General features: G+C 40.9%; 2 protein-coding genes across 2 annotated transcripts in view; one reads left to right on the top strand and one right to left on the bottom strand.

Moving 5' to 3' along the window:
* Positions 1–2,466: 2,466 nt before the first annotated feature.
* psmd1 (proteasome 26S subunit, non-ATPase 1) overlaps positions 2,467–27,604 on the bottom strand; it is a 30,712-nt gene continuing 5,574 nt past the window's right edge. Inside the window, 17 exon segments of the mRNA XM_034674374.1 lie at positions 2,467–2,670; positions 4,300–4,466; positions 5,482–5,649; positions 6,101–6,187; positions 6,292–6,384; positions 7,698–7,867; positions 11,253–11,347; positions 12,493–12,629; positions 13,845–13,959; positions 25,717–25,781; positions 26,318–26,413; positions 26,726–26,862; positions 26,865–26,918; positions 27,090–27,128; positions 27,131–27,200; positions 27,384–27,400; positions 27,403–27,556. Of these exon segments, the coding sequence (XP_034530265.1) occupies positions 4,320–4,466; positions 5,482–5,649; positions 6,101–6,187; positions 6,292–6,384; positions 7,698–7,867; positions 11,253–11,347; positions 12,493–12,629; positions 13,845–13,959; positions 25,717–25,781; positions 26,318–26,413; positions 26,726–26,862; positions 26,865–26,918; positions 27,090–27,128; positions 27,131–27,200; positions 27,384–27,400; positions 27,403–27,556 (1,644 nt within the window). The 3' untranslated portion in view covers positions 2,467–2,670; positions 4,300–4,319.
* On the top strand, positions 16,567–24,503 carry LOC117805793 (5-hydroxytryptamine receptor 2B-like). The gene is given in 8 exon segments (XM_034674351.1): positions 16,567–17,060; positions 17,536–17,932; positions 17,935–18,135; positions 21,458–21,658; positions 22,735–22,929; positions 22,932–23,210; positions 23,213–23,579; positions 23,581–24,503. Coding segments are annotated over 7 exon segments (1,410 nt in total). The 5' UTR covers positions 16,567–17,060; positions 17,536–17,874; the 3' UTR covers positions 23,690–24,503.

Below are 27,604 nucleotides of genomic sequence, written 5' to 3'. Positions count from 1 at the left end.
AAATATGAGATGTAGCAGTGAACTAAGGTAGATTTTTCACACACACGCTGAAAACATTTGACCTCATCCGTATCGTGCTTCACAGGGATGTACGGGAAGTAAAGACAGCAGCAGACCTCATCTTAGCTGGAAAACAGCACAGAAACAAAGAGATGTGGAGCAGAGAGGGGAGTGGGGGCTGCACTGTGACTAAACATTCCCTCCTGTGGGGGCTACGAGGTGTTAGAGCATCTAAAGGAATGTGATCCTCTGATAGAAAGTTCATCCCTCAGCTGTGGACTCTATATTTAGGACTTTATGAATCAGATGTTGACCTGTGTGGATCACATCAAACAGTGAATACCTTTCCATTTACCTCACTGGACCACATGCGGAGTGATAATGATGATGGATTTAGTGTGCTCCTGTGCGTGTGTGCAAGATGAGGAAGAACTGTCAAATCAATAAAGGTAGAGTGTCTGGCCAACATGTGCAGATGTTTGTTCACTGATGACTTTTCAAAAAAAGGCAACAAATCATCCTTTGACTCACCACCACTCACTTTCTGGCACAGACATTTTAGTCCAGTCATAAACATTAAATATCAAAATGAGATACAGTCCAAAAAACCTCATGGAGAACAGAACTACCTACAGTATGGAATCATTTTCTGAGCCTTTACTAAACCACCTAATAGAGCTTCATTAACCAAATATAATCACACTTGTGTATGGAAAACAGGGCACCTACAAACCACATTTATTTATGGATGCACAACGCTCAATCTCAATCAAGAAACACTTGACAAGTATGTGTCAGGGGCCAACAAATCGACACACTGAAAGTTCCATCACAGGAGCTTTAAGTTAGGTTTCCTTTTTCCATTTCTAGAGACAAAGAGTTCATTACGAATGGTAGTTTTCTTTCAACTGCCCATAATCCTGCAGATTAGTCTGATTTCTGATTGAAGCTCGTATGTAGTATGAGTGTTTCATTGGATGTGTTATGCAGTGTGCTGGGCCTGATAGCAAAACTGCTTCTTTAACATCAAATTATGATTAAAAAAGTTAATAAGTAGTTTATATTGAATTTAATAATTTTCTCAGCACCTAAAAACTGAGTGCACCGTTATGTACAGAAAAAAGAAGAGGCGAAATGTTAGCGCTGTGCACTTTGGGAAACAGTACACGAGGGTCCTTTGCAGAGAAATTTTCCCGAATCAGTACGACATCTGGGAAGTTTTGGCATACTGCAGCTCTTGCTCTAGGTCACATACTACATACTGACTTTAGGCCAAATTAGTACGTACTGCTAGTATAGTAAGAAGTTTCGAAAAACAGACCTTCTCTCGCTTTCATGGAAACATTTTGTTTTTGAAATTTACTCACTGTTTGATAAATGAAGAAGAATTTCACCCTGAAGAAGTGTTCGAAATGAATAAAACCAAAGCAAGCCTTGTAGAAGATAGCATAGTTTGTAAGCTCAATAAAAGCTTTTAAGTTTTTTCAGAAGTGTTTGTGATGAAGTTTTGTTTCTGAAATAAAATTCAAAACAATCGTAACAGAAGTAAATACATTATTTTCTGTACTATCGGGAGAAAAAACTGCATACAGATTTTTTGTTGACTGTCACTGAATCATCTGAATTAATATTAAACAAGAAAAGAGTCTACCTATGCATGTAGTAAGCAGTAGGCACTGCCTACTACATACTGCGTTTGAGTCTGAAGCTCGTATGTAGTATGACTGTTCTGTTGGATTTATGTTGCAGTACTCTGGGCCAGACGTCACTGAATTTCAGGTTTCAGAAAGCGGAAGTAAACAATGGCCAAGCTGATAGAGAAACTGCTTCTGTAGCATTCACTAATGATTTAAAGAGCTAAGAAGTGGTTTATATGTAATTTAATCATGTTCACTGCACATACAAACTGAGTTCCCCCCCCCCCCCATCAAAAAAAAGAAGAGGAAAGAAAAAGCGTAACTTTAGTGCTGTGCATTGTGGGAAACCGTACGCAAGGGAGACTGGTCCGATGCATACTGAAATTTTCCCGAATCAGTAGGCACCCGGGGAGTTTTGGCATACTGCAGATTTTGCTCTTGTTCACATACTACTTACTACATACTGAATTTTGGCCAAATCAGTACGTACTGCTTGTATAGTAGGCGCTTTCGAAAAACAGCCAGTGATTTAACAGAGAAGCTGCTGGTTACTCATGTTGTACTACACCTTCATCCAATCATTTGACAGTTGACCTTTCAGACTGTAAGACAGTCTTTCTTCAGGGCACATTCCTTCTCTCCACCTCAAGATGTTTAACTTGTGTACAGTAGACTCCGCTCAGTGTACAGACACAGACTGCTGAGCAGACTACTGCAGCTGCTGAGTGCTGAAAATGTAAACCCATACAAACGTATTGGATTAGAGAAATCCCCCCCCAAGTCCACCTGGTAAAAAATTCACACAAACAAACACACCCACTCTCTCAAGTCTTTTATATATATCAGTTTTAATGAACGGACAGAAAATGATACAGTTTGAGAATGTAAAATATTCCCCGCCTGACGAAGGAGGGGCCAGATCAGGAAAGCAACGTGTAAAAGGGGAAGTAAAGAGGGGAGGTGGAGGGATAGATGGAGGAACAGAGGGGGGAGATGCTGGACTGACATGCTGACATCTCACTTCTCCTGATGCCTGAGGAAAAGAAGGAAAAATAGGATTAGGTACACCTTTATTATATTTAGATATTTTTTTACAAAAAACTGAAAAAGGTATATAAATAGAAGAAACATCTGATTATCAAGGATGCTTGGGTAAAAGAGTTCCAAACTGCTGTTGGTCATTATCAATAAAGTTACATCACACTTGAGCTCTTGCTCACTCTACCGGAGCATAAAACAATTAGGGGCGGGACTTTGGGAGAGTCAACTGGACATTTCAAGTCTTCACACATGCATACAGGTGCAGCTTGTAGGGAAGTCTGAACACAAACAACAGACCTGTGAACTTCTGCATGAACTTGGGTCACTCTTACATGGGATTTCCACCAAATCCGTGTCTGGTCCGTCTCCCATCCGCTGCAGTCCGGCTCTGTGCGCTCTCGTCCGTCAACACCCACCTGTTGGGTTTTCGGAACGCAGCACGGAGCAGGACTGCCGGACAGGTGGAGTCATGTGAGCGAGGTTTTCCTGCAGCAATTACTGCATCAAGGATTCTCCTCCTCCTCTCCTAATCCATGTTGTCTTTATCAGCCTCTGAAAACCTCTGACTTGTTGACTCCAGGCCTGCCTCCACTCAAAATGACATTTTTGTCATAGTTAAGTTTAAAACGATCTAACGATAACACAGAGTGTTTTATTCTGAAAATTAACCGGGTTTTCATTTTGTTTTGGTGCCTGACTTCCTGCCCCGCTCCATCTGCTCTGTGCTGCATTGATGCGTCGTGCTCCGGCATCCAGCAAAAATAGAAGTCTTGCGTATCTGATCTGTTGCGTTCCGACCTGCCGGATCAGAGACGCAGCCGGATCGCAACGGAGCGGATCCAGTGGGAGATAACAGATTGACTAGAATAGAAACCTATCAGATCCGTTGCAGTGACGGATCGGAGACAGACCGGACATGGATCTGGTGGAATTTGGCTTTAACCATACTGCATGTGAGCAGTTTCTTGTGTACAAACTTGAGCCATGAGGTCAGCCGGAAAAAAGATCCCTGCAGTGTTTAATCTGTCACACAGCACTTAAACCTCATAAAGACATGACAGAGTGCGCTCAGAGGCCCTAATTTGGTCATTGACATCTCATTGCTGTCACCACACACAGCATCATGGGAGGCAGGCTGCAGTCAAATCCAACACAAACACTGCAAGCAGCCAGGAACTGTTAAGAATTCAGCTTCATTGTGGGATGCAGTGAAAGGGGTTTGCCCTCTTGAGGTGGCAGCCGAATTTACATTCCTTAATGTCAGTGATGAGTGAAAGGGGGTTACGCTTGGAAACAGAGGTACAGACCTGCATTGTGTGTTATCACATGTTATTTCCTCTGAAAACAGCCTGACAGATTTGTGGGAGAAGGTTAAAGCTGGAAAGGAGTCTGGAGGTTTGTAACAGTGAGCGTACTTTGACACTGTGAGCAGCCACGCTAACACAGGTCTTTAAAAAAGTTTGATTTGCAGGCTGTGTAATAAATGCTATATGACCTTTAAAGACACCGCAGAAGGAGTTGATGAATAAAGTGAGGAATGAGGAATGAGGCAGCTTCAGTTCCCTCTGCTGGAATAAAACACGTCACATGTTTTCCTTTTAATAAATCACAAGTTACTCACCTTCACTCTGAGAAGCAGTCCTACTCGTCGATGTACTCAAAGGGCTCAGGGGGCTCTGGTTCTTGCTCTTCCTCCTCGATTTTGGGACCGTGAGCTGAGACGGGCTCTACCAGCTCCTCCTCCTCCTCACTGGTGTCCTTCATGATGATGATCCCTCCGGTATGAAGCTGGTCAGAGAAAGCGGGAGAAAAAAAAATATGAGCAATGACCTGCTGATGTTCTGCAGGTATTTATGTTTAAGTAAGCTTGAAGTCAAAAGAACAAGCTGCACTGTGTTTGTTTATATCTCACTCTTCACTGTTGACCAGAGCTTGATGCTTATGTAACAGCTAGAGAGAAGGTGAACTCAGCAGTTACAGAATGCTACAGTGTGACTTACCAAAACCACAAAGTACTCCAACCCCTCTGGAACAACAGACCCCTAATTAACCCTGCTCATTGTGTAGTTTGAGGAGCTAGAAATAGAAGGTTAGAGGGTTCTTTCTGGGATAATTGAGCTCCACTGAAGTTCAAAGACTGAAAACTTGAACATAAATCAATCCAAATAAAAGCCTTCCAATAAAACTCCTCACTCTGAGCAGATTTCAAGATGACTCTATAAAACCTTTTCACTTCCTAAACTCATCTCTGACTATAAAAACAAAGCCCTAAAAGTACAGCAGCGCCGCAAAAACTGGAGACAAGCTCCGACGTTAACACATTAAGTTGTACAATGGAGGACTCAGACCTTAGCCTGGTGTACACAAAATCAAACAGTACTTCCTCTCTGCAGGACAGTGGCGAGCACTCATTGGTTGACTGCACGTCGTCCTGCCGTTTACTGCAGAAAACTGTCAACCTTTACAGCAGGACAGCGAGTCTTTATGAGTCTGAAGAGAGAGGAGAGTTTCTGGGCTTGGAGATGTTTGACAGAGGCCAAAATCAACCATCAGGCTGGATCGTGATGGGAAGGAGTTATCACATTTGGTCAACTCTGGCAACCAGAGGGGAAAAGTTTGCTGCAGATTCCTCTTACAATGATTGCCATGTGTCATTCTGATAGGTTGGAGCTTCTCTCTTTATTGCAGAGGGACTTTAAACACAGCTTAAGATGTACTTTAGATTTTTAAACAGCTCAAACTAGAAGTAGCATCTTGATGGAGACACACACACAAACACAGACAGTCAGCAGTGTGTTGTTACCGGTTTGAAGGGCTGGTAGCGGCAGGTCTCGGGCATGTTGAGGACTTTGAGCTGAGCAGGCATCACTCGGGCCGGGTTCTCCAGGAGCTGGAAGTTAGGTTCTGCCTCTTTCTTCTTCTCTTTCTCCTTCTCTTCGTCCTTCTTCTCTTTCTCACCCTCCTGAACTTCCTGTAACAGAGAGGCAGCATCTTCTGCATCAGGAGATTGAAATTCTTCATGTGCAGGTCATGTGTTTATTTCCTCACTCTGAACTGTTGTGGCAGCTGCAAAATATGCTGCTGTTTCTTTTCTCGACTTCTGTTGTTTTTCAGCTGATAAGAAAAAATCTATTTGTCTTTTTATGACTCAAAAATGCAAAAATGAATATCTAGATAATTTTTAGTTCAATTTTAGATCAACAATTTATGATGATGTGTACACACCCAACCCCAGTCGCACAATGATAAGAATCTATTTCTCTGGAATAATCATACGTGACGCTGAAGACGTTTATGAGATCACTATAGTGTCACCGTGTCTTACCTCCACATATACAATATTCGTTACGCCCAGAAGAACTGAAAACATTCAATTCATTTAAAAAAAAAGAGATGATGAACATATAATCATTTCCACTCACCACTTCCATCTTCTCCTCCTCCTTTTCTTTCTTTTCCTTCTCCTTCTTCTTGGCTTTGGCTGTGATGGAGAGAACAGCGGTGGAAACCTGCCAAGCAGAGAAAGACGAGACCATCGCACAAGTTAAGAAAATATCTCAGAAAAAGTTAATCTAGCTGGTATGTTGTGGCGCCTCAGTCCCTCAGTCCTCACCTTCTCCTTCTCCTTCTCTTTGGGGACCTCCAGAGCAGGTGGGTAGGCGAATGTGGAGGGCTTACAGTTTGAGCGGTACTGAACCTTAGGCATCTGAAGAGAAGAAGAAGAGAAGATGTTAGAATAGAATAGAATAGAATAGAATATAAAGAATAGAATACATATTTATTGTCATTGTACAACTAAATTGAGGTGCAACCCCTTTCAGTGCAAAAAGATGCATAAAAGAACAGTAGTAAAATAAAAAATAAAAATAATAAAAACAGTAGACAAACATAAATAAATAAAAATAAATAAAACCACGAGACATCCAGCATGCAACAGGCAGACATTCAGTGAATCGGAAAATTGCACAATCCCATTGGAGCTTCTCTCTTTATTACACAGGGACTTTACACGTTAAATTTACATCAAGTTTTCTGCCAAAACGTCATCTATATTCTGATAGTTCCACTCTCTGTAAGAAATCAAAATCTACAGAGAAAACCTTAAACATGCTGTTACTGCAGATGACACTTTCTCAAGACTCTTTACATTACTGAGCTGAAGATAGGTGCCCTAAAAAGAGCACTCACTTCCAACCTACAGTCTTCACTTGGTGTAAAAATGAGAAAGTGCTCTTCTGTCACCTTACTACCACCAACATAAATGAAGATCTCCAGCCGAAGCAGCAGCAGGTGCTTTCTGTTTAGCGTGAGCCATCACATTTTAACACTGTTCTAAAACCAAGGGACAAAACATTCTGTACACTAAGAGACCGACAAACTATGATGAGGGAGAACTTCAAGTTCTTTCATCACCTCATAATTCTGTTGTTTTACTGCATTATTAAGGCAGAAAGAAAGCCAATGAACAACTGAGGGGGAGACAGAGAGACCAAAAACACTTGTGCTGAATGTTCAAACAGGTGCTGACAAGCTCTGGGTGCAGCATTAAGTCTGTTAAACCCTGCTGTTCCCACCTCCTTCTGCACTCTATCCCCGGCCTATTATTCAGGGGCTTTACACCCAGCATTCTCCTGAGCCTTGTTAAACTGGGGATGCACTGTACACAGAAGTGTATAGCTGTCCCTGATGTCAGGTGCAGCTGATGTGGGTGACAATGAAATGCTAACATTCATCTAATATCTGTTTAAGACTCCAATATGTCACAGTGATCTCTTGGCATGAGTGTGCGTGTTTGGTAGATCCAGAAAAGGCGAATAGTTAGGAGGTCCTTGTTATCGACAGGCTGCTGGTGTCGGCTATTAATGAGGCAAGAAGCCTGGGATTTTCTGCTACAAATGCAGTTATTAATATAAATATCTGTGCAGACACATTTTCCTTCACAGCACAAAAAAAAAAGAGGGCCACACGCACACATTTCCCCTGACACACAAATCACAGACGGTCAATCTGTTACAGTACCTTCAGGTCCTTGTTGAGTCCAATTATGGCAGTTGGTGTGAAGGCCAGAGACAGGAAGTGTGAGAGGGGGAACCAGAACCAGAACTGAGTGAAGACCAGCAGGCCGACCACAGATGGCATGTGTGTGTGACCCGTCCTGGACTGTAGAGAGATGGTCACATTACGTCCACCTTGGCGACAGAGAGCAGAGGAAGAAGAGAGATTGAAACACACATGACATAGAGAATACTTCTTTAGTGTGATCAGGTTCTTTAGCATTATTCAGCGTTTTCCTTTGTGTGTTTGGGTGTGTTACGTCAGGGGGATCTTTTCTGTCATACTGAACACAGATTGTGGAAAAACACAGGTCAACTTGGCACAGGAATGAAGAGATGAAGGAGTGAGAGGTTAATGAGGTTACAGACCAGGATGGTCACCACCCTCAAAAGGTTGTCTTTTTGCGTCAACTCGTCCAATGTTATGAAACCTGGGGGAGATTTATATCCCAGAGCCAATCCTGGAATCCATTGTCTACAACATCCTGCATTTAAATCTCAAAATCAATCTGCATTCATTATCATGAGAGGTCAGCTACACAGGAGTTCAAACGATTCCTCAGAGAAGCATCAGTGTCCCAAATATAGGAAATATTTCCCAGATGCTTGAAACTGATAACATATATTTAGAGAGAGGTCAACCATCGTGCTGAGCATCACCTCTGCGCGGGATAATTCTAAGTAAAAGTTAAATTAATCTGGAGCATTTAGTATGTGGTATTACATTGCCTAATACCCATGAATATATTTTGTATGCCAGCAGATCAAATTTCCTCCTTCTCCCTAATAAACTAGATACTGCAAGTGAAAGATTTAAGGAATAAAATATCCGTATTTGAGCATATCAAGCCAAAATACGATTTGATAATCACTGGCATCTTTTCGGCTTCTGACACTCACACCACTACGCACGTATTTCCAGCAACTGTCACTGATGTTTTCGACTTCTTTCGATATTTAATCATAGACTGTATAAACAATGGACGTAGTATCCGTGACTTCACCCATCTGTTCCTGAGCGCTGTTTTGAAGCCAATCGGCGGCGGCAGCCATATTGGAAATTTGGAAGTCAACCAGGCATAGTGTGACGTAAAGAGGCAGAGTTTGAGCCTCTTAGCCAACAGCTATGTGTTCCCGTCCAGGAGTCAAGTCAGTCATGTCCTTATTTGGGCAAAAACTCGTAATCTTAACAGTGTAACATAACAGAGGGTGCCTACAGAGAAATTAGCTCTTCAGACATCAGCCGTTCGATGAATTGCCGTTTATAACGCTTCCGCATGGGCTTCATAGTTTAAGACCGGAGGTTGCCGCTTGTATTTAATGCAGTTAGCATTCTTCTTCTTCTTCTTCTTAGCATTACAGGTTGTTAGGATCAAAAGGTTAAAAGACAACATATCATCTTATAATGTGTAAAAAATAAGACCTTTTTTTCCCTTTAAATTATATGTGAATCTGCGATTGGATTTTTGCACAAGCACAGGTTATCAGTAAAGTCAAGGTTTGATCTTGTCTGTGGCCGCTCATGATGGAGATGTCCGTGCTACTTAGGTCAGTTTCAGTTCATCTGTCAAGCTGACCAAAAAGAAAAGGATGAATGGAGGTCAAGGCTGCTCCTTGTAGCCGCACTAAAATGTAAAAAGCCTCTCCCTGAACGTCTGGGACAAACAGTAGGGAGTGTTGGCAGAAGGGAGGACAGACAGAAAAGGAGGAAGAGGCTCCCTCTGAAATTTTTACAGGACTGAATAGAAAAAGTTCCTTTTGAACACAGATAAGTTGTCAGGGAGTAACCCTTGCATCTCAAACTGAGACAATACCAGTTACAGTCATTGTTTCTCACAGAGATGATTTAGTGGCCTTATCTTGACATCTGAACCTCCGTGAAACCGTTCCAGATCCACTGACTGAACGTTTGCCAGAGTGAGTCACGAGGTCTGCTTGCAGCGCTGCAACTTGGTACTTCAGACTCTCTTAAAAACTTGACAAAAGGGTTGAAAGCACTTGACTGGCCATTCTCTGCCAACTTCATGCTCAGTTTGGTGAGAAAGGCACAGGTAAAGGAGTGATGGCTCGACGTGTAGTAAACCTGTAGTAAAAGGAGAAGTGGCTGAATCCTGTATGAAGGGCATGTGTTGTTGTGTAATGAGAGAGAAACAGCTCATTGGAGTTAATCAATGGATTATATCAATTATCAAGGAGAAAGTCTGTTAAATTCAGCCTGAACACAAAGGGGTAAGATGGAGAGAGTGTGAGAGAGCAAGCAACAGAGACGGACGGATATTTCCTGTGTAATGACCACCAGTGATCATGAAACTGAGCTCTAATCGCTTCCGCCTGTCAAATTAGATGCAATTACCCAATATCCCATGCACCTCAAAAACGCCTCACCCTCTGGAAGAACCAGGAAAACATTCATAACAGCCGAGCTTAAACACATGTGACATTCAAACAGCAGTGGCGTGTTTCCTGTCTGTAGGTTTTAAAACTGGAAGCGACATGCTGAAGTGTCTTAAAATATAGATTATGTATTGGGTGCTAGGTTTCAAGAGGAAGGGTGGGGGGGGAGTGTAAAAAAAAAATGCACTGGTGGTGTCTGGATGGTCTCACTTGGGGTCATCTTGGCATGTCCGGTAGGTTTATTACAGTTAATGTGCCTGATCTGATAAATGATCAAGGTCCTGTCTGACATCAAGATGGCTAATCTGCTTGTGACAGAAAAAAACATCAAGGCAGGAGGCGACTTTAGGATTTAACGAGGCTGCACAATGACTTTGAAGTGATGCAAACACTTGAGCACGGGCTCATTTGTGTAAGTTGCAACACCTGATAGTGTATTATACAGCAGTGTGTAAACAGAGCTGGTTTCCCTCAGGCTGAACATACAGGGTTCTATGTCAGCTCTAGAAAACGGGTTCCTGCTCATGTCTGCATTGAGGCTTTGTGTATATACAAGAACGTGGGTGTGTTCTGCAGCTTTCTATATGATGATGTGCAGCTCTCAAGGACCTCACACACACATACACACACAAAAAACACGCTGCACACTTGTGTCCACAAACACTCGCACAGATACACAAACACAGAGGCGATCGGACAAACAGCAATCACCAGGGGGAGACCAACAGGCCATATGGCTCAGAGCAGAGGTAGCAACGTCAAGCGCTAATGCACCTTAGCATGATCTGTTCCAGAGACACAGTGCATGGGTGGTCAACGCAAGAGGACTGCTCTGTGTTTGCTTGAGCATTAAGAAATGCTAATTACGACACAACCACAAACCCACATTACAGTTACAGTCCACTTGTTTCAGAATCTGGGTTGATTCCCTTCCTCTTTTAGGGGTAAAGGTGCAGAGGAAGGCCGGAGCACATACCAGTTTGATCTCCTGTGTCTTGGTGGCAGACATGGATAAACCACTGCCTACTGAGGAGGCAAAGCTAGTGTTTTTCAAGCTAACAGCTAGCCGTTTCAGTAGTTTTCAGGTAAAAACTTAACTTTTGTGCTTACATGTGTGAGGACTTACCTGCATCAAGAATTCCCTGAGCCAGGATGGCCCCAAACTTGGCCATGACATCATCATGCTTGTCGTTTATCACCTTCGAGTAAAGCTGCCTGAAACTGGTTCACCTGCAGCAGTGGGTATAAACAAAATGGTTAATGTGTTAACAAACTTTAAAGACTAGAATTATATATATATATATATATATATAACTATATATAGTTATATATTATATATATATATATAATATATAACTATATATAGTTATATATAGATATAGTTATATATATATATAACTATAATAGTTATAGTTATATATATATATAATAACTGTGTTTTATCAAGGGAATGAGGAAGCATCCCTTCAGGTTGACTTTACTGCAGACAGAGTGTCTGCGTACATCTTTTCCCCCTCCTGCCTGTACGTGTTTACACATTTGAACTCGACTATCAAGACTGTAAATGTAATTTGTCAAACTTGCACCCTGTCAGCAGGATACATGCAGCCACATCAGCACTGTAACACCCCTGATGATGGCTTTGTAGGAGTCTAAACACTAACACTGTATCTCAAACTCTGAGTAAACACTGCTGGGTACTTCACAGCCAATTTGGCCAAATTTACCACCCTAACACTACAGACGTTCTGCCTTCAGCTGTGAGGCAGATTTTTGAAGCTAAGCAGTCTGATGCTTTGAAATAAACAGTTGTGGATGTAATACCTTCTCACATTCCACTTTTTCAGAATTCTTTTTTTTTTTTTTTTTTTTAGCTCTTGCACAACCCATCATACCGACTCAAGCTTTACAAACTGTCGCAGAGCAGATAAGGAGTTTTTAAAAATGTGTCTGGCTAACTTTAACCTTCTATGAGAAAGTATGAAGTGCTCTGAGCGTGCTCTGGCTGCATGGAGTTATGTCTGGACTATTCATCCTCAGTCTTCCAGAAGACATTTCTTTCCTTCTGAATTTACAGTTCTGATGCCTTCAGATCCATGTCCCCTTTTCTTTCCTCTCACTCCTAATTCACAAAATGCTCTGATCTCAAGTGTATTTAGCAAGAGCCCCTAAGGTATGTTGGTATTTCACAGATAGTCAACACCCACTAAGACAGAGAACAGAGCAGTATGTCTATGCTAAAAGGGAGGATATCTCTGATGTCTTCTTAACCCTTAAAAGAGAACGAACCCCTGATTCTGTCAATGAACAGATTTCAAAATAACAAATGAGTAGGACAAATACTTTAACAAAAGGAAGTCAGACACATGGTTCATTTTGCACTAACCTTGGGACAGGTGACCTCGCTCTGCTGAATCATGATGAGGGCAGAAGCGATGAGGGCGCCCTGTCTCACGTAATTCACTGGGTCGTTGGTCATGGGCTCCAGGAGATTGATGGCCTCCTATGAAGGAGGAGGAGGAGGAGTGAGACATCTTGCTCAAACTTTGGTATACTTACAGTAATTGCTTATAAACAATTTGCACAAACATTTCGGATTCCCATATTCTTATCCCATTTGTTCTCATAATCACATGAGAACATCAAAAAGGATTTTGCTCTGTCGCTCGTGGCTTGGTTAAAAAAAACAAATGTGACCAAGGTATTTTTAATATGTTGTCTTCATATATTTATTGTTCTAATCTTAAGTTCCATTTCACAAAAGACGGAATAAAAACCTAGCTTGATTTTGGAAGTGTTGTTGTGAAATCTGCACTTTAGTAGACAGACAATAGTGTCGGATTAAACATGAGACTTGCATTTGATGTTTCTATTTTGTCATCAGCAGCAGAACTGATCAGTTCAACAAGGGTATTTTCATTTGGAGAATTACAGGAAGACAGATTACAAACAGAGGCAACCAGACCACACAAATTAATGACATTAGTGTCATCTATATCTGGTTGTCCGGGACAACTGCGTAACAGTTATGACAGATCCTGCCGTCTTGAGTTTCCTCTCATGGAGGCAAATGATGTGAATGTAAAAGAAGAGGACAGACAAACTCCTTTCTCCTTTATTTCTCCCTCCTCTGTTCTACACTGAGCAGTTATGGCTGCAACCCGCACCAGACAGCTGAGGAGGGAGGCGTCAGCTCCGTCGGAGAAAAACAAACAAACCAAGATGATGATGAGTGGAGGTAAAATAAACCATGTTTCATCAGAGACAGCAGTGTACTGGGATGAGAAGTTGGAGTGTAAAGCCAACACCAGCCAACCACATCCTGTTCCTGATAGGCTGTCAGGGAGTTTAATTGAGGGTATTTACTGTCAGGCCCAATCAGCAGTGCAGGTCGACGCATACAGCGGCTGCTTAAGATCCTCTTAATCCGTGTACGTTTGTTTTCATTCAGAGTTGTACCTCAGCCTGAGATGAAGTTTAAATCGGCTTCAATTCAGCGCTTCTAAAAACTGCCAAGAAGCTTGTGTAAATAAATTCAAACGGGACAGAAAATAGGTCTTGTCAGTGCATTTGGGGTTCAGTTTCTTTTTTTGACATACATATTCTGGTGAACAATGTTTCCATTAAACTCACCAAACAAGCTGACCTGTACTTATTATTTTTGAATGTGGCAAAAATAATAAACTTCATGGAAAGCTTTCAGGAGGAAAGCACTCACCTTGTTGCCTGTCCCAGCACAGCAGATGCCCAGAGCCATGGCAGCACCACAACGCACATGAGGGTTGTAGCTCTCTGACAGAAGAGACACTACACTGGGACACTGCTCAGGGGTCCTGAAGACAGACAGAGAGAGAGAGAGAGAGAGAGCACAAAAAACATTAACCGAGAACTCAGTGAGCTAAAGTGGGGTACACAATTCCCTCCTTGTGACAAAAGTCAGCACAGAGCTGATTTTCTGATGGTTCTAAAGATAACCTTGCCAGAGTATCCCGTGGTGTGAGGTACAGTAAAAATCTTAAAAATCAAGGGACATGAACCATTTAACAAAACCAAGTCTTGTGGACTTGATCTTAACATTTTTGGTTACTGCACAGTACTGTAAAAAGACACTGAGTTGTAGTTTGGAAGTCCTTGTCCTTGCCTTCTGGTACATTCTTTCAGTAGTAGTTAAATGCCCTCCCCAAGCTTCAGATAAGTTATGGCTGAGATCATTTATTCTACAAGGAAGTAATGCACTTACAAGCTTAGAGCAAAAAACCCATAATGATGCATCATCTCTAGATGACAATGACATTAAATGTAAGCTTTTTCTTTTTGCGCATCTTTCAAATGCTTCAAAAACTAAATATTGAACCCACAGGCTCACTGTCATTATTGTACTCTGCGAGAGATTACATGTCGGGGGGCTGTATGTGACAGATTTAGCACACCAAAAGTTTCTGGAACAGTTTGATAAAAGGAAATGGGATCAAAGAAAGAGCAGAAACAAAGTATTAATAATGTGGGTATAAAATACAGGGCTTTGTCTAATGTCTGTTATTTGCAAGGACTGTACGCAGTTCCCCCAGAGCTGTTGTGGGAATTGGGTGAATTTAAATGAGTCAAACCATCCATCTACTGATTTGAATCCATAAGTTACCTCTATTAAGTTGTGAAAATACTGTTCAAATAAGTTCAAGCTTCCCTAGGTTCTGTGTTTAGTCCTTTGCATGTATATAGCAGTCTGTTTTAAAACTATAATCTCTACATTTGGAATAATAAGCCAACTGAAACACTGTGGGTGACCATCCAGATCCAAAAGAGCAATCTATGGGAGTTGTTAATCATATTCTTATTACATCTGCAGAGATATAATTGAGTCTTCTGATGCTTCAGTCCATACCTTGATGTGAACCACAAGCACTGAGACAAACTTGTAACTTGGGGTATACACTGTATGCATACATATATTCCATCCATTAAAAGGTTGAAAAATGTAAGTTTAAAAAAGAAAAAAAAATTTCACTGAACTTTTGAAGTGGCTTCAGATATAATTTTAGAAAATATTCCTCTGGCTTCCCCCAAAAGATGGACATAATTCATCATCATTTACCCTTTTGCAGTGCATGGTGTCACTCCTGTATTTGAACCCATGTATTATCTTTGCATGCTTTTTGACTTTATAAGCCCCATGTACCAATGAGAAATATTTACCTGAGGGACCTGCAGTTTTCACATGACTGGTTAATGTTCTGTATGACCATATGTCACATTTTATATGATGTGACTGACAGGAGGCTGATACAGCTGCAACTTAATAACTCCCTCTGTCTGCAGGTACCATGTAGGCCACAGCCTGGGGAGTAACACACACATTGAGGGCAGTGACAGAAGCATGGGAAGAGGGGATACAGCTCAGCTGAATTAATTATAGCTGCATTTTGCTGCATTAAATGTGATTGTGGGAGGTTGTAATGCATTTGGATTTTACCCAGAACTCATTTGCTTGCTCCACTACGTAATGAAAGTAACCTGGATTATAACTGGGTAAAGTCAGGACTGCATAGCTTTTAAAGCTAACTCTTGAACTACTTTAAAATCCCTAAATATCTTGCAAAATAGAACGAGAAAAGCTTTAAAAAAAGGGTGCTTGTTTTCTAATTTGGCTGATTTGATCATTCCCATGATATAACCCAGTACTTCAAAAGTATCACATGTAAAAGAACAACTGACTGCCACAACTAATAGAAAATCATGAAAGCTAAGAATCAGAGTTGCAAACTGAGTCAGCCACACCAGGTATCACTGAAAAATGAAACACACACACACACGCACACAGTGTCCTGGGATAAAAGATTCTAAAAGGATGAAAATAAGAACAGAGCAGAGTCCATACAGGACATAGATTCTTATGATGGTTTCGGGATCCTGAGTGAAAAAGGGGAACAAGCACGTTTCTTTCTTTTCTGGGAGAGGTAGAAGGATTCAAGTGGGGGATTACTGGCTGCATTTCTCACATTTTCTTGTGGAGGGAAGAATCACTCACCATCCTCAAGTTACTATACACTCATGGGGTAGCTTATTTCAACAGCTTTAAATGTCATAAAGCAGATCTATGAGTGCATAATGAGGGGAACTAGTAAAGGTAGGCAAATCAAAGAAAAAACAAATCAACTCTAGATTTCAAACCTTATAATCAAACTTCATTATTAGAAGCAGTTTCAATGGGGTGCATGGGTCTTTGAGAACCCTACCACATTGATGGCGTCAACCTATATACCACCACTTCAACCCCCCACCTCTGCTGGCTTGGTATGAAGAGAAGAAAGTGACAAATCTAAACAGTGGGACGGCTGTGTTAAAGGAAATTACCTCCCAGAACCACTGGCATGTTTCCAAAACCAAGAGATTCATCTGTTATGTACAGAGTCTGACTAACGGGCAAGACAGAGAAGGGAGGGGATAGCGAGAGCTGAACGAGACTGGAAAGAGTGCGAGCTGATCCCAGACTGAGCGGGGGGCAGCAGATGGGAGAGGGAGAGAGGCAGAGGAGCAACAACAGCTGAAAGTTTTAAACCTGTGATCGCAGTATGTGATGCGAGGCGAGACTGGGGGTTCCTCCAACATGTGGAAGCAAAACAAATTCCACATAATGGACTGCTTCAGCCAGAGACAGATTTAGGTTTTACCGCTGAGAGAAGGCTTTCTCTATCACTTCTTTTTTGGTAGTGAGGAAATATAAAGATGAGATAGGGGAGTTTTTAAAGTGATATTAAAACTATGGAGGTGTGCAAAGTTTTAAAAACATAAGGCATCAAGCTGCACTGTTGCTCCAGCTCAAAACACTGCTTCAGTGTTTATGGAAGTTGAGACGTGGCGGCTTGGAAAGAGACTTTTTAGACTTGAAACGACAACAAGGAATTTAATGTTCAACAGACACGTCCTTCTGGAGCAGGTAAGAAACTTGAGCACCAACAGGATTCTGCTCTTTAGAACATTTTGTTTAATTTAATATAATGCACAGTGATGTACATCTTTTTAGAGTTAAATAGTTTAATGAGTTAAGACTGGAAAGAGTGAGAAAAATCATGTTGGTTTCATCTCATGGAGGACTTTTTTGTATGTGTGTGCAAAGACTGTTTTAAAGTCGAAATGTGAATTTTAAAAATCCCAATAGTTTACAAATGTATATTTTAAAAAAGTGTTTTAAAATTTAATCCTGTGTGTTAGGTTATAGAAGACCTTTGTTTATGTACTAGCATGATACATTTCTGTGCCCAAATGAGGAAACAATTATAGCCACCATAAAGAAGTGACCCTCTACATTTGTAACCATAAACATCTTGTTATTTTGCCATCAGTTAGACTAACTAGAGGCAACAGTTAGAGAGAATCACTTTGCCGCTAACAGATCTGCTTGTTCTTTTAAGCTGCTGTAGTGGATGACCAGAGGATCCAGTCCCCGGGAAAGTGAGGACCACTGCTAACATCTCACTGTGGAAATACTTATCATGTTGGAATTATAACCAGCATTGGAGTTTTGAGAGTTGGGCTGTTTTTTTTTTTGTTGTCACGTCAGAGCTGTGGATCGTCTTTTTGTTGGCTCTCATCATTTATAATCTGCACCAAGGATGAAGCATCCCGTGCACTGATCAGTCCCATCCTGCATCCTTACCCGTGGACCCAGTGACCATGCTGACCGAGTGTCCATCACCAGAAAGATCAGAGCCACGACCCTCGCTACGGCCTGCTGTAAGCTCTGCAGCACCATGTCTCAAGCAGCCCCGGCACCTCTCCAGGCCAATAGCTCACAGTCGGGAGAAGCGCCGAGGCTCAGCTGAAATGGGCCGCCCTTCTTATTGTCATGGTTATCATCCCGACTATTGGAGGAAACATCCTGGTCATTCTAGCTGTGTCACTGGAAAGGAAGCTGCAGAACGCCACAAACTACTTTCTGATGTCACTTGCTGTGGCTGATCTGTTGGTGGGACTTCTAGTGATGCCCATAGCCCTCGTCACTATCCTCTACAGTAAGTTTAGCAAGTGGCCTTGTGTTTGGAGAGCTGAGAGTCTGTTTTATCTCTGAAGCCTGTGCTATAAAAGAAGAAATAAATACTTCACTATGAAGGGGAAGAAGTGCTTGACATCAAGATCTATAAAATACAATGCCTAAAATATTTTCTCTTGGCCATTTGCTAGTATATAAAGAGTATAAGAGCAGGTATTCATCCAGAGTGCGGGGGCATAACAAGCAAAACATGTTCATTGAAAAATGATCAGCCTTCGTTATCTTCAGAGGAAAACAAACTGACAGGTAGCAAAGGAGGATAAAAATAGTTTGTTAACAAAAGCAGATAAAATCTCTATTACCTTTAAACAAATTATTCAAGATGAAATATAACAAGGTTGGTTGACAATAAACATCCTACTTCCTCTGGCATGACTGCTGAGGCAGATGCACAGCATGTCCTGATTGTCTTATTTAGGGGCTCATTAACAATTCAATCATAATTGCAAACAAAGGCAGTTGTTATTTAAGTCTGGCCACAGTGGTGATGCAGGATGTAGCTGCATATTGTCTATGTTAGACTGTAAAATATATGTTGTTTACCTTATTGGCAGATAATAAAACAGATCATAACTGAATCCATGTACATAATCTTGAGTACAGTGTGGCATAAGACTTTCTATGGTGTCTTAAATTCAGGTTTAGCAAGAGAACATGTTTCACACTTTAAGGCCTGCATATCTTAACATGGTCACAGAATTTAGGTCAAGTAGAAGCACTGCAATCAATTGACTTATATATCCTATATTATAAATCTATATATGCCAGTTAGTCTGGCTCTGTGCTCTGCAGTAAACACAAGAGTTTATCTAACACCCTGAAATAATAGTCCTTAGGTTGAAGAATTATTCATATAGTTGTTATGGATCTTTGTAAACAGAGCAATGAAGGAGTAACAAGGCAGCAGGCTGTGAATGTAAGAGTAACAATATGGGGAAGTAGATAAATGTGATGGAAGCCATGGGCAGTGTGAGGCAGGGTGGAACTACTCATATCTGTTGCTGCCTCAACTCTCAACTCAGGAGGTTGAATGTCAATGAATTTGTCTTAACTCATAAACCAGACCTGTAAAGACACATAAACACAACCTCCTCTACTGCCATCCTGACACCATGCAGGGCCAATGATACAAGGCACTCTAAAGTTTCATTCCTAACACAAAACGAGGAATGCTTTACTGTATGAACATCTATTCATCATTTGCATCGAAAGACAGGATTATATCATGGGGATGTTAGAATCAAAGGTGAGGTAAAGGTAACATGAGCTTTACAGGGATATCATGAATATAATGTCACGACAGGTCAATACAGAGGTGGATTGGGTGTTGTTGGGTCAGTGCAGGCAATTATTTTGAAGACAAAAAAAAGTGATCAAGTTGAATTTAAATTTTGAAAATACATAATATATAACAGTAAGACAAATCTACATTAAACCTGAAAGAGCAGGACAGGAACTGGGCCATTTGTAAGAATTGCCAGTTGTTTTCCACATCTGTCTAGTTGTTTTCCACATCTGTCTGACAGATGAATATACAGAGAGAACCTTAAATATGTAAAAGATCCTCTTGTTTAAAAGTATGAGCTGTGTGAACACACACTGGTGTAAACTTAAAATACAGTACTGCGTGACAAAGACCATTTAAGATGTTTTTAAAAGCCAGACGTTTTTTTTGCTTCCCGAAATGATCGCCATCATTATACTGCAGAATGTGGAGAACCTGTGCCAAATTTGAAATCCATTTACTCCCCCCTTTTTTCCTCCTCCTGAAAAAGTGTAGGTCAAAAGTTTTTTAGACTATGCAATGTTGTTAATGCGCAAATTAAAATAATTTTGAAGGGAAAACACAAGCCACTAATGACAAAAAATGAACAAAGCTAATTAATAGGGAATAAGAATAGAGCAGTCTGCAGAATGTTTGTTAACTCCCTCAGATGTCTGTCTTTTAAAAACAAAGAAGCTTAAGCCTATTCTTTTCTGTCTATTTTCCACAATGCAATAACTTTTTCTTTTCCATCATAACTTGTGCTGAAAAACCTAAATTATAACAATATAGGAAAATAAATAGTTGTACAGGTTATTAAAAAGCAACAAAAATAATGCCTTATTTAGCGATTACCCTCCATAAAACCATTTATATGTGCTGGCATTTGAAGAACATTTTCCAAAGTAAACCATATCAACTAAAGGTTCGATTAAGACACCTGCACTGGCATTTAACTCACTGTGTTGAGACAAACTAGCCTGATGGGAAGGAATAGCATGTAACAGCAGAACACAAAAGGAAGAGCAGAAAAACTCCATTAATTAAAATGTTACTGTGGTATGCAGCTCATGGCACGGTCATTTCTTATCTAATAAGAAGGACACAAATAAAGCTGCTTTCCTGTCCTTTCTGTACATGTTAAAATACACGTAACTAATTCCTTGTGTTGATTGTTTTCATTCTGCAATAGTTAAACAGTGTCAGATAAATATGTATGACTAGTGTTTTCTCTTGTCTTTAACACAACTGTGAAACTGATACAAACTCACTACTTATATTACAGAAGATGTGGAACTTGTAAGTGAAATACACTTTCTGACAATCTTAAAGAGCTGCCAAACGTTACTTGTTAATGCTGTTAAAGTTTCCTTCAAAAGTTCTTTGCCAGTCTCAGTGTTTATTGAATTTGGCATGGCACTCTGGAAGACGTATTCATTGACAAATACCGGGACTTAATTTCCTCTCGAAGTAGACTCTCTGTACCTGTTTACAGAGGGAACCTCAAAGTAAACTATGACTCAAAATTTCCCTCAAGTGTGACAAGAAATTGGTGCAAGGAAAAGAAAGAAAGGCTTAAGTAAAGAAAATCATGTAAAAGAATATTTCCATTTCTTATGCAAAGTGAATGGGTGACAGGACAGAAGCCAGAATCATTTCTTGCCATTTTTTTGGGCCTGAACTGAAAATAAACACTACTGTGGAGAAGAGACTCAGTACATCTTCATAAAGAGCCTTTCGCTCCATTAACATTCAGTGAACCCAGCATTTTCCAGTAAGGCCATCTTCTGAGGGATAAACAAATACCAAACTTTTGCACGAGTGCTACTTTGAAGCCTTAAGCATTCTCCAATAACATGTAGAGAGCAAGACAAAATTCCTCTTTAGAATGAAATGGTGTTTTAAATGAGTACATGCCAGGGGAGTTACGTGTAGAGATTCTACAACAGACAAGTGATGTATACAATATTAACAGGAACAGTTCATCATCTAACTCGACCTGTTTCCTTCCTCTCTTTAGACTCTGACTGGCCTCTTCCTGAGTCCCTGTGCCCCATCTGGCTGTTTCTCGATGTGCTCTTTTCTACTGCATCCATCATGCACCTATGTGCCATTTCACTGGATCGCTACATTGCAATCAAGAAGCCAATCCAGCACAGCCAGTACAAATCAAGAGCCAAAGCAATGCTAAAAATTGCATTGGTGTGGATCATATCTATCGGTAAGCCACCAAACACAAATGTTATCTAGCTCGACTGTAATGTTTCAGTTACTTCTCAGAGCAGAGAAAGAAAAAAACTCTGTCTTCAGGCTGCTGTGTAATTGGAAAGGATGAGAGCATGTTAGGAGGGTGAGGCAGTACTCTCACTCTGAAATGCTACATTCAGTTCAATTAAAGGTGTCACTAAAATGTCTTCAGGGGGGACAACCTGTCAGTTTTCATCAGACTGGAGTTTGTCCAGGGCAATGCAGCGAGAACAACTGTAGCAAGCTGTATCATTGCTTTGGGGTTGGTGTTATGCACCTTATTTGACAAACAGTGTGTTGCCTCATAAAAAAAAAAAAACATGGTTGCCTCTTAACTAGACTACAAACCTCACAATTAAGGAGCTCAACCGCTCTAAATGCTTAATATGAGGTTGTTCCATTGGTTTAAAAAAAAAAAAAATAATACCAATTAGATATTTACAGACGAGGGCAGGGAAAGGAATTTAAGAGCATCAAACCAACTGAATGTAATGGTTTGAAACATCTGTAAAGATTAGACTAGACTTTACTTTAAAAGGCCTTCAGTCAATGAAAAGGAAACTTTCAAAACTTGGGCTCATGATTCTGCATTTGCCATCCAATGGTCTTGCAGTTGATTGTTGATAAGCTCTACCAATCATTTCAGTTTTGGAAAAGGAAACTAAAAATACATATGATGCTATACTATTAAACACTAGTGTGTAAGAGAGTGTCCAGTACTTAGACTGTACCTTTATTGGTCTGTTTGTCTGATGGGCTTGGTTTCATTGGTTTCATGATCAAAGGCAAAAGGTCATTCACAAAGAGGAGAGCAGCACTTAGAGATTTTAATGTAACTGTAAACTCATTCTCAGTTTAAGAGGGTTCATGGCAGGCCATAGATGGAGGAAATGCTGTATTTAGATTTTGTTCTTTACATAAATAAAAGTTACACAGTACCGTCTTTCCTCTGACAGAGCAGAAAGGCTTTTGCATAATTCAACCGTCAAGAGTTCATTTGTTTTTCGCCTCAAACACGTTTCTAACACCAACTTTTCTTCTTCTTTTCAGGAATTGCAATCCCGATCCCAATTAAGGGTCTTAGGAACCAGTATCATCCCAACAACGTAACCTTTAACGGGAACCACACGTGCCTGCTGAAAACAGACACCTTCCGGGAGTTCATCATGTTTGGCTCCTTGGTTGCGTTCTTCATCCCTCTCACCATTATGATGGTCATCTACCTTCTTACTGTTCAGGTGTTGCGCAAAAGGTTTATTTGCTCAAGTCGAAGGTGGCTCAGCGCTTTAACTACCCGACAGTGTCCACAGTTTTTAAAATGGAACAGGCTTTCACCGCATCTGAAGCTGGACAACTGAACATGCTGGATGAAAGACTGTCATGGATGCGAGACAAATCAATCACAGGAACAATAAACTCTCCAACAGGAGAGGAAATATCGTTTCGGAGAATGTCAACGATGGGCAAGAAGTCAATGCAGACTCTGAGCAATGAGCAGCGCGCCTCAAAGGTGCTGGGCATCGTCTTCCTCTGTTTGTAGTCATGTGGTGCCCTTTCTTTATTACCAACATCACCTCTGTGCTTTGCACCAGCTGTGATAGTCATTTAATTTCTCGCCTCATGGAGATCTTTGTTTGGGTGGGTTATGTGTCATCAGGTATTAACCCACTGGTCTACACCTTGTTCAACAAAACCTTCAGAGAAGCATTCACACGTTACATCACCTGTAATTACAAGACCTGTGCTAGTTATAGACCGGGGAGACACCCAAGGGCATCGAATACAGATCGAACCTTTACGAGGATTTCATTCAGATCTTCAATGGCTGAAAACTCCAAACTGTTCATGAAGCGAGGGATGAAGAATGGCATTGGAGCAGTGAACTACCAAAGTCCCGAGGTGCCGGCAAACACCCGCACAGCCACCCAGTGGTGTTGTGTTAGACACAATGCTTCTGACTGAGAATGAAACTGAAAAGCACATGGAGCACATCAGCAGTGTTTAGAGATGACAGACATGTGAGCCCAGGTCAAAAGGGAGCGCCTAACATGTTTCAGATTTACAATGGAAACATTTAAGACCAAAGGCTAAGTCAACTATTATTCAAAATGCACAGCTAGAATCTGATCTCATTTTAATTGGCAAATCCCTTAATGCTGGTGCAAAGACAACATGTGGCATGTTGCTGCCTGATTCTGCTGCTATTTGTTTACATCAGTATTTGTAGAGTAAAACCAGGCAACGTTTTTATACATGATCATGCCACAAACATTTTAAACTACAATTTTTAGCTCATCCATGACCACAACCATATTAATGGGATTAATTATTACAAAACGGTGACAGAGTCATAACATAAAAGAATGGAGTCTGAGTTTTCACATGCCGTCAATCTATTTTGGGATGACTTCTAGCAGGTCAAAAAAAATATATAAACAAGGAGAAGGAAGCAGTTCTCTATGAAAGTGTCACAAGTTGGTAAGTTCCTGCCACAAAACAAAATTAATGCAGTAAATATTTTCCTGTGCTGCTCCTTGCCTATTTGAAATTCTGAACATGCCGCTCAAACCTCAGTCTATCAACTTTATCTTTTCAAGACAAATTCTAACCCTTTAAAACTCTACTGCAGCACTCTTGAAACACAACTTCTTGTATATGCTGGACCCTGGGAAGCACTCTTGTAAATGTATTGCAGCTTGATGTTTTGATATGTTTAAAGTTTTAGATCATATGACTGTATATAAATAGGAACAAACTGAAAAAAATTAAATGGAGATCTAAAAGTGTTCAATAAATGTTTTCTGTGTTGCTGAATTGAAGGAAGACTGTGGAGTGTAGTCTTTTTCATTGTTACAGTCTCAAAGGCATATTTTTGAAAGCATCAAAACATCTGCAGATACCCAAATTAAATTGAATTAAGCCAATCTGACTAAAAAGACAGTGTTTTAATCAGGAGGCAGGATACATGAGATTTGGATGAGGCTCAATGATCTTGGTATGTGGGTTTGGACTGTGTCAGCATTTTATTGTTGTCTAGACTCACCCTGTCTCCCTGTCTATTGTTAACGGACAGAAACTGTTGATCTTGGAGGAATAACAGAGACTACAGACGTTTGGACTCGAAGCCCTCTTCATTGTCTGCAAGTGTGCATGTAGCGTAGTGGAGGGAGTTACTGAGTCATTAGGGAGGGAAGTTGGAGGGGAGAAGACCAACTGAATTGTTATGGTTCAGAAGTCTTTCTAAACACAGAGACAATTTACACACAGTTTATCTAACAGCCAAACTGATCCTGCTAAATATCACACAGCCTTTTTGGCATAAATTGTACACCCTGATTTGTGCACTGGAGAGGGGGTCTGCTAAGGCGGTCTGATTTTTAAATACATACTGGTGTAAACGTGTAAAGGCCCTTAGTCTTGCAAGGGATGGAAGGCGATGTGGCTGAAAAAGAAAGTTCATCTTCCTCTAACAAGGGATGCCGTCCATGACAATTCAGAAGTCATGTCTTTGATTTAGGACAATGCAGTCTTAATTATTCTATCACTGGTTCAGTGTTAACTGGATCTCATCAGAGGCACAGAGCTCAAATTAGAGCAATGCAGGGCAATGGGACAAAGAAGAGAGAATATGAATCATCCCTTTTAAATAACACAAGAGGACGGAAATCCTTTTTTTTTTTTCAACAAAACAAATAATACATTAATAAAAACAATGCTATGTGTACACTGCTATGGGTGCAGTCATGGTTATTTGTTAAGAAATGCCACATTTTTTCACTTGTCCTTATTAAAAAGGTGGTCAAATGAGTTTAAGAGTTTGGTTTTGTAATGCAAGATGGATACAGTGCAACGTCAGTAAATTGCAGAAAACCACTCTATTTCATATGTGAACACCTCATTACCTGTTATATTTAGTAAGATTAAGGCAATGTGTGTTTAAGGGGAAAAGAACCCAAAAACATTATCCCCCTTCAATGCTTCAAAGAAAGCAAGGCCTCTGTTGCATGTAAAAGAATAAAGTCGGGTCCTTACCTGAACAAGATGAAGCCAATGGACTCGACAGCAGCCCTCCTGACGTCGTCATTCACATCGCTCACCTGAATAAAGATATGCACAGTCATCAAACAACCAGCACTGATACTGTAACTCATTAAAATTGCAATTAACCTTAATGATGATACTCTATTGCTTACAGTATGAGTACAATCACATACTGCACACTCACGACATGACATAACATTGGCTTGATTAAGGTGCCACCTACAGGACGACAAGTTATCACATCTTTTTGCTTTAGGTGGTGACATTCATATAGTCAGTTTACTTCAATGAATAAAATATGTATTTATCTTTGTGAATTATACGATGGAAAGTAGAAAATAACATTAATAGTTAATGGTAAATCCTGAAGTCACTGATCCTGGTAATAATAATAAGTGTTGTTTCAATAGGAGATGACTGAACTAAAGGGATTCAGAAAATCTGGTTCATCTTCAGGCAGCAATAGAAAAACACTCCTGTGCGCCATCAGCCCTGGTTGCAGGTTACTGCTGCACTGCCCACTGCATGATGAACCTGTCGTACCAACAGTGAAATAATGTGTTGTGAAGAGAGCCAAACAGGAAACACTCACAGCGACATGTAGCAGGCGTCGGATTGCTTTGTTGTTCCCCGAGCCGCAGTAGGCCATGCCCACTGAGTACATACCAGAACGCCGCAGGATGGGATCCTGCCATTGACAATGAAACAAAGCAGAGCTATGAGACTTTGAGTCTGGATAAACAACTATGATAAACATAGTACAGTCATTTCCTACGTCTAGCTCGTATAGAAAGATTCCTGGTACAGAGGGGGAGCATCAAGTTTACATGGAACAAATCAAACATTCAAACTTCATGGTAACACTCTAGGTATGATTCAAGCTTGATTCTATATCTATAAGTGGCCACAGAGGCTGCACCAATGCCATGAAAGAAAGAACTGCAACCTTCCCCTTTGAGTCACTGTGCTTATTCTATACAGGGAGTTCTTTTAGCCTTACCTTGTCTCTGCAGAGACTTTCAATGAGAGCATCGGCCTCTTCCATGCGTCCATACATGACCATAGCAATTCCCACTCCAGACCACCGCAAGATTTTCTCGTGCGGCGTCTCCTGAGCATAGCCTACCATGTCCTCATGGCCTGGGCTGACTTGGAGCCCAGCATGACCAGACCCAGGGCAGTCACAGCTTCACCTAGGAGGTAATATGGTATCATCAGTATAATTCTTCTTGTAATTCCCTTGACGTTGTGATTTGAATGAATGAAAACTAGTTTGCTAAACATGCAGTTACTTTGTTAAAAGGTTAATTAGGACTTTTTAGGCGTCCTTCAAAAAGGAAACATTTTGTATCATTCCTACACACCAGTTACAGCATCGTCCTGGTACAGGTTTGATTTCAGGAGTCATAAACATCCTGTCTAGCTGTGCCCAATGCAGCCAACCCAAGGCCAAGAGCACCACCATGACGGACAATCTGTAAAACAGCAGGAGAAAAAATTTGAGAGATGAAAAGGGACACAGTGACTTAATCTTGCTTCTGATCTCAGCCTCAAACTTCAAATTGAGGCCGTCTTAAACTGCACTCCTCTGATAGTTGTAATACAATACAATCAGTATGACAGTGAACCAACTTTTTATCTGAGAGACATAAACTCACATCATTGCTCGCGTTTTGAGCTGACTGAGCAGGTAGTCAATGATGTCCCCTCCATGGTTGGCATGAATGAGTCCCAGAGCATACAGGCCTCCTCCCTCCTGGTAGGCTGAGCCAGGAGAGGTGTCTTTGGGCAAATAGGTGGCCATTAACTGGAGAGCCTCCTTCTCGTGACCCTGGAAAAAAAGCATGTCATTTTCAAACTGAATCCTGAGTAACATATT

This window comes from Notolabrus celidotus, chromosome 2, assembly GCF_009762535.1.
Source record: "Notolabrus celidotus isolate fNotCel1 chromosome 2, fNotCel1.pri, whole genome shotgun sequence".
NCBI lineage: Eukaryota > Metazoa > Chordata > Actinopteri > Labriformes > Labridae > Notolabrus > Notolabrus celidotus.
Note: the sequence above shows the minus strand (reverse complement) of the source record. Positions and strands in the feature narration are given on the sequence as shown.